Below are 14,618 nucleotides of genomic sequence, written 5' to 3'. Positions count from 1 at the left end.
AAGGAGAAGACAAGGAGGAGTTGTCAGAAGCTGAAGAGGTAACAGGGCTTAGTGAGTGGGGGGGGGGGAGTCCGTGGCATCAGAGGTGGAAGCTGAAGTAGGGAAATGGGATGAGGGAGGTCAAGAGGCAGGGATAACTCTTTCCATGGGGGCAATAGCAGGCAGTGTGGTGGTGGCACTCACCTGACCGCTGGCTGGTCATGCTACTGCCAATACAGGAAAGGCGGTGAGGTGCGGACACACCAGTGGGAGGACCAAATTGGCTCCACAAGTGCGTTTGCACCATGCCAACCTCACACCCAGTACTTCCTGGGAATCAGTAGCAACAGTGTGGTGGGGTGGTGGAGCTCACCTGACCTCTCAAAACTGGCGCTGACTCCGGCAGATTCCCAGGTTCCCGTGTGGGAGAATAAGATTCTGGTATATCCTGCAGCGACTGCAATGAATAGAACTGAATTCTTTCTGCTTTTCTGTTTGGCGCACAGGTAGCTAAATATCCCCCTGCACAGCTTCCTGATCTTTCCCCTTCCTCTCTTCCCCTCCTTCATAGTTGAGTGGACTTCTGCAAGTGTGTGTGAGAACGGGATCGGAGACAGAAGCTCGATTTACACATGTCGAGCAAATTATGGAATATATCACGGTAAGAAGGGCCCCTGGTGAGAGTATTTAAAGCAATTCTAGCTAGGCCCTATCTGTACTAAAGCAGTTTGACACCACATGGAACAGCCCCCAAAGAATCCTGGGTAGTGTAGTTTGTTAAGGGTGCTGGGAGTTGTTAGGAGGCCCCTAGGTAAAGGTAAAAGGTATTCCCCTCTCAGAGCGACAGTTCCCAGAGTATCATGGGAAGAAGATGGGCTGTTAAACTACTCAGAATTGTAACTCTGCGAGGAAAATGAGGTGCCAGCACTCTAAGTCCCAGGATTATTGTGGGGGTGAGCCACTACTGTTTAAAGTTTTTAATGACTAATGTTTTAATATACAGTGGTACCTCGGGTTGTGAATGGGGTCCGTTCCGGAGACCTGGTTGCATCCCGAACAGACCGTAAGACGTGACAGCGTGTCTGCACATGCGTGTGTCACTTTTGCCGCTTCCTCGCATGCTTGTGACGTCATTTTGACCGTCTGCGCAATCGTGAGCGGCGAAACCCGGAAGTAACACACTCCGTTACTTCCGGGTTGCCGCGCAGCGCAACCCGAAATCGCTCAACCTGAAGCGTATTTATCCCGAGGTATGACTGTATTTTTTTATCTTTTGTTGGAAGCCGGCCAGAGTGGCTGGGGAAACCCAGCCAGATGAGAGGGGTATAGGGGTATAAATTATTATTATTATTATTATTATTATTATTATTATTATTAAGGTGGCATGGTGCTGTTTTAAGTGTATAGTGCAAACTGTAGATAGACCCACATTAGTTTGACCTACCAGTGCAGTGCAGTGCAGCGTTATGAGGGATGCTGAGAGGAAAGTCAGATCAGAAGTGACATTCTCAACAATCACCACAGCCCTTGAGGTGTTGGTCCATTATTTCCAGTGTGTATTGACTTCCACGCAAACACAAATGCACCCCCAAACACCCCCCCTCATTATCACAGCTCAGTGACCCCTTCCTGCCTGGCAATAGCACTTGAGGTACAGTGCAGTTGGTAAGGATTGTGGCTTGAGGAGAGGGGTGTGTGACCAGTGTGGAGTTGAGTTCTGGGGGCTGGAGAGGGCTGCGCGCACGCGCACTCGCACACACACACACTGTGGGCCCCCATCAGTAACTGGGACTGCACTTGCCTTGATAGCCGGTTACGGAAAATGTTTGCACCTCTTTAAAAAAAGCCCAGTCCTTGACCCAAGTTGTTGTGATAGCAGATGAATCCCATCAGCCCCCTGCCCTGCTTTCTTCCAGAAATGTGTTCCTGAAGCAGCAGAGGGCAAGGCAGTTGCTGTCCCTCCCCCAAACTGGCCTTCTCAGGGTGAAATTACCTTCAAGAACTACCAGATGAAATACAGAGAAGACAGCCCCTTGGTGCTTCATGACCTAAACATGAACATTCACGGCAAGGAAAAAATCGGGATTGTTGGCCGGACGGGCTCTGGTGCGTTACTTTTAGTTCAGTCCTGCTGATTTATTTGCTTATTTTGTGGCTGGGGAGGGTGGGTGGAAGGAAGGCTTCTGTATTTCCCTGACTCTGCATAAATGCTCCAGATAGACCATTGGGTCCTGATCAACCTAGGCCAGGCCACCCACCATATCAGCAGCACAGGGCAAAAGTATTGCCCCTGTGGCAATGTTTTCCCAAAGTGCTTATTATGCAAGTAAATGGGTATGTTAAGAGTCATCATCTGAGATGGAGCTCAGCCTGCCCTGTTCACTTCCATCCCCTACCAGATAAAGTATCTGCTTTTAAGGGTTTTTCACCGTCCTTTTTAGCCATGTCCCAGACTGCAGTCCCTTGATCCCATCCCATCAAATCCAATGGGAGTCACTGAGAAGGAAGCATGTCCCTATCTGCATAGTCCCACCCCTTCATCTGCATAGCTATGTTCTGTTTCTTGGTGCAATGCTGTGTTCCATGACGGGATCTTGGAGACACAAGTGCGATGGAATATTTGCTTCTTAAGATTCTAACGGTCTTACTCAGATTAGACCCACTGAAATTAATAATTTTCGGTGAGCCATGTCCATTGACTTTAATGAGTCTACTTTGAGTTGGACTCTCATTAGGTAACACCCTAAACAAGAGACAAACTGTTTGAAACTGCTTAATATAAATTATGTAACATGAAACTCCACCAACCATCCAGCCAATCATGGGAGTCATTGTCCCTATCTGCATAGTCCCACCCCTTCATCTACATAATTCAGTCCCATGTTCCATTTCTTGGTCTGATGTTGTACTGTGGTAGAATATGGGCTTAAGAAATGGAAAAAGCATTGAAAGTATAATATGATTTGTTGTATGCATTTGTGGAATATGGATAGGATGGGCAAACCCAGGGGTATAGGAAGGGGGGCAGTGGGGGGCGGTCCGCCCCGCGTGTCATCCTGAGGGGGGTGACAAACTCCCCCTGGGTGGATTGCCACACCCCCAGGTGCCGATCGCCTCACCAATAGCCCCCAATGGGTGCCAATGGGAGCGCCGATTGCCCCGCTGTGCGCCAATCGCAATGGGCACTGACTGCCCCCTGCACGCCGATTGCTGCACCGATTGCCCCCAATGGTCACCAATCACCATGCCAATCGCCCCCTGGTGGCTCGCCCCGCCCGCCTGCATGGCTTACCCCACCCTCCAGGTGCACAGCATGTGTGCCGCTCCAGGTGCCTGAGTGGCTAGTTTCGCCACTGGGTAAGCCGTGCTGGGCTCATTTTGGATTGCCTTGGATTAAATAATTTGCCTCCCACCCAGAATCAGGAAATAACTTGGCTTAATCTGAGAGAATCAGACTCCATTTGGATCCCATTGTGATTTCAGTTCATTACATGATGGAATCCAATCTTCATCCCATGGTCCTCCAACCAAGCCCCTCACTAATCTCCAGGTTTCTGGAGGGAAATGCTGGTCTACCCTCAGAAATCACCATCCTGCACACTTGATCTAGAACTTTTTTAGTAGGATGAAAATCCGTGTATTTGGTTTTTTAAATGCTGCATTCTTCTTTCAGGAAAATCATCCTTAGGGGTCGCCTTGTTCAGACTAGCGGAACCAACTGCTGGCACCATCCTCATTGACAATGTTGATATCCTCACTATTAGTTTGGAGTCTCTAAGGACCAAGTTGTCGGTCATTCCTCAAGATCCCGTTCTGTTTGTAGGTACAGTAAGGTAGCTGTTGTGACAATTATCAAATTAACCTTTGCTGCAAAAGTGAAAGCTAACCAACTAGTGCTGGTTTCAAAATCGCTCTGTAAGGGAAGGGGAAGAGCATCAACATGATTTGCCCTCTGCTGCAGACCAGAGGTTGAGAGAAAGTAGTTTGCATAAAGTAACCCAGTAAGTTATTGGCTCGGGTTGGGTCATAGAGGAAGCGGGGGAAGGTACAGTGATGCAGAACCTGAACTTCTGGTAAACAAGCGAAAGGCAGACCCTGTGAACATCAAGTGGCTGTTGTGGCATCTCTATGGTATATGTACTTTGCATTGGAAGTTAGAACGGAAAACCAATTTAAGAAATTAAAACTTAATTGGAAAACCAATTAAGAAATTGAGAGCCAGTGTGGTGTAGTGGTTAAGAGCGGTAGTCACGTAATCTGGGTAACCGGGTTCGCGTCTCCGCTCCTCCACCTGCAGCTGCTGGGTGACCTTGGGCCAGTCACACTTCTGTGAAGTCTCTCAGCCCCACTCACCTCACAGAGTGTTTGTTGTGGGGGAGGAAGGGAAAGGAGAATGTTAGCCGCTTTGAGACTCCTGAAGGGGAGTGAAAGGCGGGATATCAAATCCAAACTCTTCTCTTCTATTTTATTGATTTATTTATTTAGGGCATTTGTAGCATACTTTTTAGCCAAAAAGGCTCCTGGAGTGGCTAATGTGCAGTTTAAAAAAGACAGTCTGTGTCTGCAGGCTTACAGTCTTTAAAAAAAGACACCTGTTTTATAGGTAATTAAGGACCATTATACAATGGTCATGCAGTACAATGTTATCGGGATTTCTTTTCTCTCTGGACTCCATTGGTGTTATTTAAATGACCTTGCTAACACCAATAATGTTGGTATTTTGGTTAATAAATTGGCTTAAAATAGTAGAATGAGAATTCCCTGGATGCCCAGATGCTGGTTTGGGGCAAGTACTTGTTGTTGAGAAAGCCCCAGCAAAGATTTAAAATCACAAAACATGCAGCAAAGTAAAGTGTGGAAATATAGGCTGTTAGACCTTTAAAATATCCCCTTCTAAGTTTATTCCAAAGCTCCCACTTCCCTTTAGCATAAAAAGAGACCACACTGTTTGGTAAGTTAAAAACGGTTTACTTACAAACTCTTCAAAGGTCAGATTCATGTGCTTTTCCATACAGCAGCAGCAACAAAAGACAGGCAGTTTAACTTAGCTTCAAAACTGGTAAATGTTTCTAAATTATTTGTATAAAAACACAAATATGGCTTTCTAAACCCACACAATCTGGCTTGGAGTGATTAGCCCAGACATCCTTTCTGGTTGTTTTCATGATGGAAAAGAGAGAGAACAAAGGTTTTGGAAGGTAACCCTTCCAAGGTGAGGGGGTGTAACCTAGCTAAGCCTGGCAGGACAGTTTACTCTATGATCTTAATCATTTCATGCCTTAACTAGAGCTATGCGTGCTGTTTATATAAGAGTGATATATCCCACAGATAACTTCTTAAGAGCATAGATGTTGCCTTTCTCAAACAAACCAAAGCCCATCTAGTCCAGCATTCTGCTCCAAACAATCAGATATCTCCAGAAGCTCACAAACAGGACATGGCAACAATGTCCCTCCATCTTTCTTGTCCTCAGTCTCACCTGTGCAATAATAATGAATCCAAGGGTCTAGTCCACAAGAACTGCAGCAGCAGGCAATGTTTTCTTTCGCAGGGGCAATGTGTTTCTTTCATTCTCATTTCTACCTTACAGGTACAACTTAGATCCATTTTCAGACCACACAGACGATCAAATTTGGCAAGCTCTGAGCAGAACATTTATGAAAAACACAGTATGTTTTATATATATATATATATATATATGCATTTCTTTGTTTTCCCAATCTAATCTATTATTGCCAGATGTAAAATGACAGCATATGAAAAATTTTGATTCCCTGTTAACCATGCATCATTAATCACAAGATACCAAAACAGTAGTGAGAATAATGTGGCTAATATTCAGTCCCATTTAAGATTTGAACAATTAATGTTCACTAATTACATTCTTAATTGTCCTTTTTATTTTTTTTAAGGCAGAAATAATTGATGGCTGGAGAATGGCATTGCAAAATTCGGAGAAGTGTAGATTTTGAAGCATGGCTGTGTTTTGGTTCTTGTATTGTTTCAGAAAGCGCAAATACGTGTGTGTGTGTGTGTGTGTGTGTGTGTGTTAGGGTTGTGCCTTCAGTTGTACAAATGCAGCCCCCATGTTGCAAAGAGACAATTCTGCCTATTCCCAACTCCCTTACTGCCACCCCACCATTTACACCTATTGGTGACCACTCAAACTACAGCAAGACAACTTTTCCCCTTGTAAAAAAAATTACATAGTATGAGATGTATACCTCATGGTGTTCATAAGGCTGTCAGGTTCAAAAGGCAGGGATCTGGTAGCTCGGGACAGGTAATGAGTAGGCAGAAGACTGAAAAGGGAGAAAAGGGAGAAAAATGGGGAATTTAGCTGATTTAGAAGCTTTAGAAAGAAGTGGAATAGAACATGTCCTCTAGGGTCAATCAATTCCTGGGTCAGCAGGACTATGGGCACTTGTCCAAGTATCCCAGCTTGAGTTACCTGCAATTTCTCCTCCAACCAGAAGCATGGGATGAGCAGAGAATTGCTTGGAGGCAGTAGCACCTGTCAAAGCCTTAGAGCAGCTCTAATAAAATCGGCTCCCCCGCCACCCCACCTTGATTTTAATTGTAAAACTATAAATGTTTACACAAGCTGCTCTGAGCATTTGCCCAGGTGCCGGAGGATTTCAATTTGTTGTTCTGCTTTGCCACCAGTGCTCCATGTGAGAGGAGGGAAATCCAAACAGATTAAGCTGGGATATTGACTCAGCAGCCAATAATCCTCTGGGTCCAGGTCAGGGATGGGGAAACCTCCTGATGTGGTTGGACTCCAGCCAACATGGCCAATGTTGACCAATTATGGGAGCTGTAGTTAGGAATGGAGGAGAAGTTCAATTCGGTTTGCATTTAGAAATGAACCGGTTTAATTTGCACTTTCTGAAAAAATACAAGAACCAGAACACAGCCGTCCTTCAAAATCTACACTTCTCCGAATTTTGCAATGCCATTTTCTAGCCAGGTAAATTTTACAAAAATGAAAATACTGGGGTTGTATTTGTATATAAATACACACATATATAAATACACATATATTCATGGAAATAGCATACAAAGATGCATTATATTAAAGGAAATCGCTTCACAAAAATTTGTGTGTTAGACAAAATTGCAAACAAACTGTCTATATTAGAAGAAATTCACACTTAAATGCTGATGGATTTCCATGAGGACTTTCACTTTTTTAAAAAAATGCAAACTCATGTGGAAATGTGCAAAACTGAGAGAGAGGTACAGAGATTCACCCCAACTTGTACTTCAACTGCATCTGGAGAACCACAGGTGTTCTCCATCCTTTGGGAAGCAAATCATGTTGAAACCAGAAAGAGAGGTTAGGGAGGGAGAGAGAGAGTCAATCTATTGGCTGGTAGTTAGTTTTACATACACACGCGCGAAAGAAATACGATTTCTCATTTTTTCATTTATTCCTTTATTTATTTCAACAGTTTGTATACCTCTTAATCACATTCATTTCTAAGCGGTGTTCAAGAGACCCAATATAACAGGGCTAAAAATGAGTTAAAACTACAGAATCCAAGAGTTCAGTTAAAAAGCCTGATGGAATAAAAATATAAGAAAGTATTCATTCCCTAAGCGCCAGATGTTCAACAGAGAGGGGCCCGCTCTGTAAAATTGGTCCCACTATATGGAACACATGGCTCCTTGTGGGTGCAAGTCGTGCAACTGAGCCATGGGGACCACTAACAGTGATTTCCTCCAAAGACCTCAATGATAGAGCAAGGATATAAGAGATCAGGTGGTCCCTGAGCCACCCTGGACCCAAGTTGTTAAGGGCCTTGTAAAATAACACAAGAACCTTGAGCCTGGCCGGGTGGTGTATGTTTTCCATACGGTATCACCATTGTGCAGTGATTGTTTGTTCAAGACAGAATCTGGTGGCCATCCCAAAAGGTCTCCATGCCAGATCTTTTATTCACATCACTCCTTTGTCGTTCTGCCTCCCCTTCAGTTGCTTCCCCCCTCTCTCACCCTTGCCTGCCGCCTTTAAACGTTCAAGCAGCTTTTGCCTCTTCCCTCTTGCACATCCATCTCCTTCTACTTTACAGGGTTCAGTGATGTGTCAAAGATGGTTTCCTGCCCTGTTGTTGTTGTTGTGTGTGCAACAAATAATAAAATGTGTAATCATGGTGGTGTTTCTCTTGTATCCTAGGTTTCAAAACTGCCAGGAAAGTTAGAAGCAGGGGTGGTTGAAAATGGAGAGAACTTCTCTGTGGGGCAACGGCAGCTGCTCTGTATGGCAAGGGCGCTCCTCCGAAATTCAAAAGTGAGTTCCCGGAGCGGTCGCTGTTTCTCGACTGCTCCAGAATGCATAAGGCACCTTTGGTCCTAAAAACACACTTCTTTCTGCATTTCTCCTTCTTTGCATTCGTTTCTAAAGGGAAGGGCTGTAGCTCCATGGTAGAGCATCTGCCTTGCATGCAGAAGGTCACAGGTTCAATCCCCAATTGCATCTCCTGTTAGGGCTGGGAGAGACTCCCCATCTGAAACCCTGCAGAGCCCCTGCCAAGTCAGCGTAGACAATACTGCAACGCAGGAACACTGACCACCATGAGAACAGGATTCTGGACTAGATGGGCCATTGGGCTGATCCAGCAGGGCTCTTCTTGAGCTCTTGCTTTCAGTGGGAAGCCTGCTAGCAGGACCTGAGCACAACAGCACTCTTGTGATTACCAACAAATGGTGTTGTTGTTGTTTAGTCATTTAGTCGTGTCCGACTCTTCGTGACCCCATGGACCAGAGCACGCCAGGCACTCCTGTTTTCCACTGCCTCCCATAGTTTAGTCAAACTTATGCTGGTAGCTTCAAGAACACTATCCAACCATCTCATCCTCTGTCATCCCCTTCTCCTTGTGCCCTCCATCTTTCCCAACATCAGGGCCTTTTCCAGGGGATCTTCTCTTCTCATGAGGTGGCCAAAGTATTGGAGTCTCAGCTTCAGGATCTGTCCTCCCAGTGAGCCCTCAGGGCTGATTTCCTTAAGAATGGATAGGTTTGATCTTCTTGCAGTCCATGGGACTCTCAAGAGTCTCCTCCAGCACCATAATTCAAAAGCATCAATTCTTCGGCGCTCAGCCTTCTTTATGGTCCAGCTCTCACTTCCATACATCACTACTGGGAAGACCATGGCTTTAACTAAATGGACCTTTGTTGGCAAGGTGATGTCTCTGTTTTTTTAACAAATGGTACCCAGGGACATTTACTGCCTCTGACAGCAGAGCTGCTTGCATGGGTGAGTGAGAGAGACCTGCTTCCTTTGAAATCCTGCCGGTGGCCTTCCCAGAAGCATCTGCTGGAAACAGGATGCTGAACCTAGATGGACCTTCGACATGATCCAGCCAGGGTTCTTTTTTACATTCTGTTCCTGAGCTTGCCAGAGCCCCCAGAGCCGATTTCAATAACTTTCTGTTATTGGACCTCATTCAAATGTTCTTCCCATTCATTCCTCCCCTGCTGTGTTGATACCTCCACCCCGCTTTATTTGTGCTGCTGCGCTGATTTATGTTGCCTCATTAATATGACAAACTGCTGAAATTATAGCACAGTTCAAGAGCTATAATAATAAATTTGGGGCACATTTCACGTTCATCATGATGACACACCACCATCACGGAACTTGTCAAAGCAACTGCAAATATTTGCAAATGTTTCAGAGGGTCTGGTGTGGGTGGGTCCTGCTTCCTTCTCTATTGGTGCTGCTACCTGAGCAGCCATCCTTACCCTAAGAGCAAGGTGGTGCTATTGCTTTAGATGACTAGCACACCCTCTTGTCCTTTCCCCCTCCTCGAAAAGATGTTGGCTTTGTCTGCCCTAGCTAATAATGAATCCCAGTATTGGTTTAAGTGGATCTTAAGGGATACTGAGCTTGGGCTCTACCATGGCAATCACAGTGTATGGTACCATATCCTCCTGAATGCTGAAAAACTTCACCACGTCCCTCCTTCAAACAGTGGGAAGCCATGATTTGTTTGAAACCTGTAAACCAAATTATTAGCTAGCACTGGGTGTTCACCAGCCGCACTGCCTGATGCCTCTAACACAGTTCAGAACAACAGCAGTTTCTGTATACCAAGTTGGTCCATTTGTCTATCTAGTGTTGCCCACACTCACTGGCAGCAGCTCTCAGGGTTTCATATCTACCTGGAGATGCCAGGGATTGAACCTGGGACCTTCCGCATGCAAGGCAAATGCTCTACCACCAAGGTGTGGCTCTTTCCCAAGCACAGGTGGCACATACCACTCAGTGGATTTGTAACTGGCTGACTGACCGAACCCAAAGGGTGCTCATCAATGGTTCCTCTTCATCCTGGAGAAGAGTGACTAGTGGGGTGCCACAGGGTTCTGTCTTGGGCCCAGTCTTATTCAACATCTTTATCAACGACTTGGATGATGGACTCAAGGGCATCCTGATCAAATTTGCAGATGACACCAAACTGGGAGGGGTGGCTAACACCCCAGAGGACAGGATCACACTTCAAAATGACCTTGACAGATTAGAAAACTGGGCCAAAACAAACAAGATGAATTTTAACAGGGAGAAATGTAAAGTATTGCACTTGGGCAAAAAAAATGAGAGGCACAAATACAAGATGGGTGACACCTGGCTTGAGAGCAGTACATGTGAAAAGGATCTAGGAGTCTTGGTTGACCACAAACTTGACATGAGCCAACAGTGTGACGCGGCAGCTAAAAAAGCCAATGCAATTCTGGGCTGCATCAATAGGAGTATAGCATCTAGATCAAGGGAAGTAATAGTGCCACTGTATTCTGCTCTGGTCAGACCTCACCTGGAGTACTGTGTCCAGTTCTGGGCACCACAATTCAAGAAGGACACTGACAAACTGGAACGTGTCCAGAGGAGGGCAACCAAAATGGTCAAAGGCCTGGAAACGATGCCTTATGAGGAACGGCTAAGGGAGCTGGGCATGTTTAGCCTGGAGAAGAGAAGGTTAAGGGGTGATATGATAGCCATGTTCAAATATATAAAAGGATGTCACATAGAGGAGGGAGAAAGGTTGTTTTCTGCTGCTCCAGAGAAGCGGACACGGAGCAATGGATCCAAACTACAAGAAAGAAGATTCCACCTAAACATTAGGAAGAACTTCCTGACAGTAAGAGCTGTTCGACAGTGGAATTTGCTGCCAAGGAGTGTGGTGGAGTCTCCGACTTTGGAGGTCTTTAAGCAGAGGCTTGACAACCATATGTCAGGAGTGCTCTGATGGTGTTTCCTGCTTGGCAGGGGGTTGGACTCGATGGCCCTTGTGGTCTCTTCCAACTCTATGATTCTATGATTCTATGATTCTATGATTCTATGATTCTATGATTCTATGATATTTCATTCTGTTACAGAATGAAGTTGCAGAATGACCAAGCAAGATGGCTGTTGGTAGAAGCAGTTCAGGGCAGAACCAAATGGCAGCTGGATTCTTCCTGTGCTGCAGCTAGACTAAGCTGGTCCCAATTGAGCCTATGGGCAGAGCCTCTCTGTCTCATTCTCCCTCTGCTGTGGCCAGATGAAGCAGACATAGATGGGGCCTGTTCACGAAGGGGAGGAGTCAAATGGCAGCTAGTCTCCCTCTGATGAAGGCCGTAACTGCTATTCGCACTGAGCTCCTGTTTACACACATTGCAAAGGGAGCGTGAGAGTCAGGACTCTTTTATGCCTGCTGAGTCCTAAATAACTATAATAACACAATAAACATGCAGAAGGGAGAATGTCTGCTTTTGGCAGGTGAAGTGTGTCATGCAGGGGAGAGGAGAGGTGCACCTGTTGAGATTTCAGCGACGCACACCTTAAGGTGTGTGAAATTTGCACACCCCCACATCAGTTTCACCAGGTGGTTCTGTGCTGGGAAGCTGTAATTGGTTGCCAGTTTCCAACGGGTGTCTGTGAGTCCTTGCGAAGTCTGTGTCCACGGCAGTGTCTCTCTGCCATTTGGGAATGTTTATGTGTATCGCTTGTTACTCCCACCATTGTTAAAGGGCAGTATCTGGTTTCCCAAGCAGAGACACCACTGGCTTTCTATTATTACGTTATGTCTGGAAAATTGAGCTGAAAGGCATCAAATTTTTATTTTCTTTTTAATGGTATATGAGAAGGAAGACCTTAGCAGACCCACTGAGAGAGGCTGTTTTGGACTGAAATGTGTTTGGATGTTTATTGTATATGAAACAACTCCTTTTATTTTATTCAACTTCAAATTTGTTATACATTTCTCTTATAATTTGACTTCCCACATTCCCTTCCATGTTGTTTTTATACCCATCCCTTTTATATAGGGCATAATACCATACTTTTCATCTAATACACATTTCTCCATTACATCACACATTTTATCTAATATATGTTCCTCTGTTTCATATATTGCCATTTCTTCTCGTATATGAAACAACTTCTGATTATATGCCCTAGGGCAGCGTTTCCCAAACTTACAATAACCTCATATCCCCTTTTTGAGAGTTCCGTTTTACTACCATGCCCCTTTTCAAGCAAAAGTAATTTGGGGGTGCTTCTAATAATACTATTTTTAATTGCTTTGTGTAGCTAAAAACAACTATGGTCAAGTAAAATAAAATAAAAATTCTGCCTTATGCCCTTTGAAACCCTTTTGTGTACCCCCAGAAGAATGCACAACACACTTTGGGAAATGCTAACCTGGAATGACTATTATCAACTGCAGGTTTTCTATGAGGTGTTTTACGTAAATTTGTCTTAGAAACCCCCCCCCCAATGGTCACTCTTTCTTTGTTGCTATGAAATGTATCGGGGGATTTTCAAAGCCCTGTCTGACCTCTGGAACATCTGAATGGGATTTACACATTCAGATGTTCCAGAATGGTACATATTTACACATGGCTAGGTGTGCCCCATGGTATGGGAAGAGCCATGGTAAATTTAGCCCTGTGACATTTCGCCTGTGAAAATGTGATGGTCCCCACTTTCCAGCATTCTGCAATGCTTGCTGGGGTGTATGTGTGGCTATATTCTAAAATTCAAACATCATTACTCCTGCAGATAATACTTCTCGACGAGGCAACTGCATCCATCGATTCCGAGACGGATGTGCAGATTCAGCAGACCATCCGGGAAGCTTTTGCCGACTGCACCGTCTTGACCATTGCTCATCGTATGAACACCATCCAGGAGTGTGACCGTGTGTTGGTGATGGATAAGGGGAAGGTACTTAGCCATAGAAGTAAATAATAATAATAATAATAATAATAATAATAATAATAATAATAATAATTGTCAGGGAACTGCCAACAGCTCAGAGGCGAGAGGTGGAAGGGCAGTTGTGTTACAGGGAGCCTCTGAAGATCTTGCAAAGCAGTTCCTCCTCTGGCGAGGAGGGAAGCCCCACCTCCAGTAGGGAGGGGGTGCAGGGACCAGAAGATGCTAGGGAGAGCCTCAACATTGAGCCTGAGCAAAGCAGAGGGGAGGCAAGTCCCCCTTTGCCAGCGCCCACTCTGCGCAGTAGGTTTGGGCACAGAGAGGGGAGGAGAAGGATGGGGGTCACACAACTGTTATGCTGGGGAAGGTATAAGGACTGCCCACTCCCAGATTCTGCTAGTGACTGAGCAAACATGGACGTGCGACGCTCTGCACTGTAGTTTGTACTAATAATAAAGCCCAGAAAAGACAGGTTGGAGTTTTGCCTGTTTGCTCTTGAGCAACCACACCAACACCTGACAAGAATGAGAATGATAATAAGCTTCATAGCTCCTACCGAGGACCAATAAAATTGGTCTGGAATTGAGCTATCTTCTAAACATAGTTTCTAAAGCTTTTGCAAGAGTCTCATAGCTCTTCTCAGGCAGACAATACCAGCGGACCTTTGCTCTTGCATCTCTTGGTGGAGAAGGCTGTTGGGTGCTCCAGGGGAGGTGTGGCAAACTGCTGGCCTCCTAATGTTCAGGGATGATGACTGGAATTGTAGTCCAGAAATATCGGGTGGGGGCACAGATTAGGCACCCCTGCCCCAGGGGAACAGTGTCGTAACATGTCCTCTCCCTTGCCCTTTCATTGCTCTTGTTGCCTCTCCAGGTCTGCAGTGGCCATAGGGGAGCAGCCATCCTGCCCTGGAAGTCTATTGCTAAGCACCAGGCCCAAATTATGCAAAACCTGAGTGTCCAAAGAGGGCAAGGACATTTTTTTTTAATATAAAGAAATTGATGTTATTGGTGGGATATAATAGAGACAATCTTTCACATAAGCAGCATGGACTGATACAATGGGTTACCAGTATTTTAAATGGGAGGCACCAATTGCAGATGAGGCAAGGAAGATTGTTAATTTCCTGGTGGCAGCAAATATGGTTTTAGCCCAGCTTTAGAAATCAGCATGACACCTGAAACCTCACAGAGGGAGCTGGGATGGCCCAATACATTTTTCTTCTTGAGGCAAAGGATAAGATGGTGCCCACCCCACCCACAGCATTCCATGTGCAGAGGCTGAATGGAATTTCTCTCCTATCCCCTTTCAATGCTGGCATTGGGATATTTTCCTCCAGCAAACTTGAGTTCAGAGGCTGGCATGGTGGCATAGCTCTGTGCTCTAACACCTTGCTGCCTGTTACTTCATCTTGTCTAATGGCAGAAAAACATACAAGTTT

At 45.3% G+C, this 14,618-nt stretch overlaps 1 protein-coding gene across 4 annotated transcripts in view; it reads left to right on the top strand.

Annotated features, from left to right (window-relative positions):
* The window catches only part of LOC310711528 (ATP-binding cassette sub-family C member 12-like), a 61,306-nt gene that overhangs the window by 45,019 nt on the left and 1,669 nt on the right, over nt 1-14,618 (top strand). For 2 of the 4 annotated variants that reach the window (XM_083513499.1, XM_083513498.1), the window contains 6 exons: nt 551-640; nt 1,896-2,085; nt 3,653-3,812; nt 5,570-5,648; nt 8,159-8,272; nt 13,022-13,186. In XM_083513499.1, coding sequence (XP_083369625.1) covers nt 551-640; nt 1,896-2,085; nt 3,653-3,812; nt 5,570-5,648; nt 8,159-8,272; nt 13,022-13,186 — 798 coding nt within the window. The remainder of the gene's footprint in view (nt 1-550; nt 641-1,895; nt 2,086-3,652; nt 3,813-5,569; nt 5,649-8,158; nt 8,273-13,021; nt 13,187-14,618) is intronic. The other 2 variants (XR_014528523.1, XR_014528524.1) reach the window with 2 other exon arrangements.

The sequence above is a fragment of the Podarcis liolepis genome (genome assembly GCF_965112155.1).
Source record: "Podarcis liolepis genome assembly, chromosome: 7".
Lineage (NCBI taxonomy): Eukaryota > Metazoa > Chordata > Lepidosauria > Squamata > Lacertidae > Podarcis > Podarcis liolepis.
Note: the sequence above shows the minus strand (reverse complement) of the source record. Positions and strands in the feature narration are given on the sequence as shown.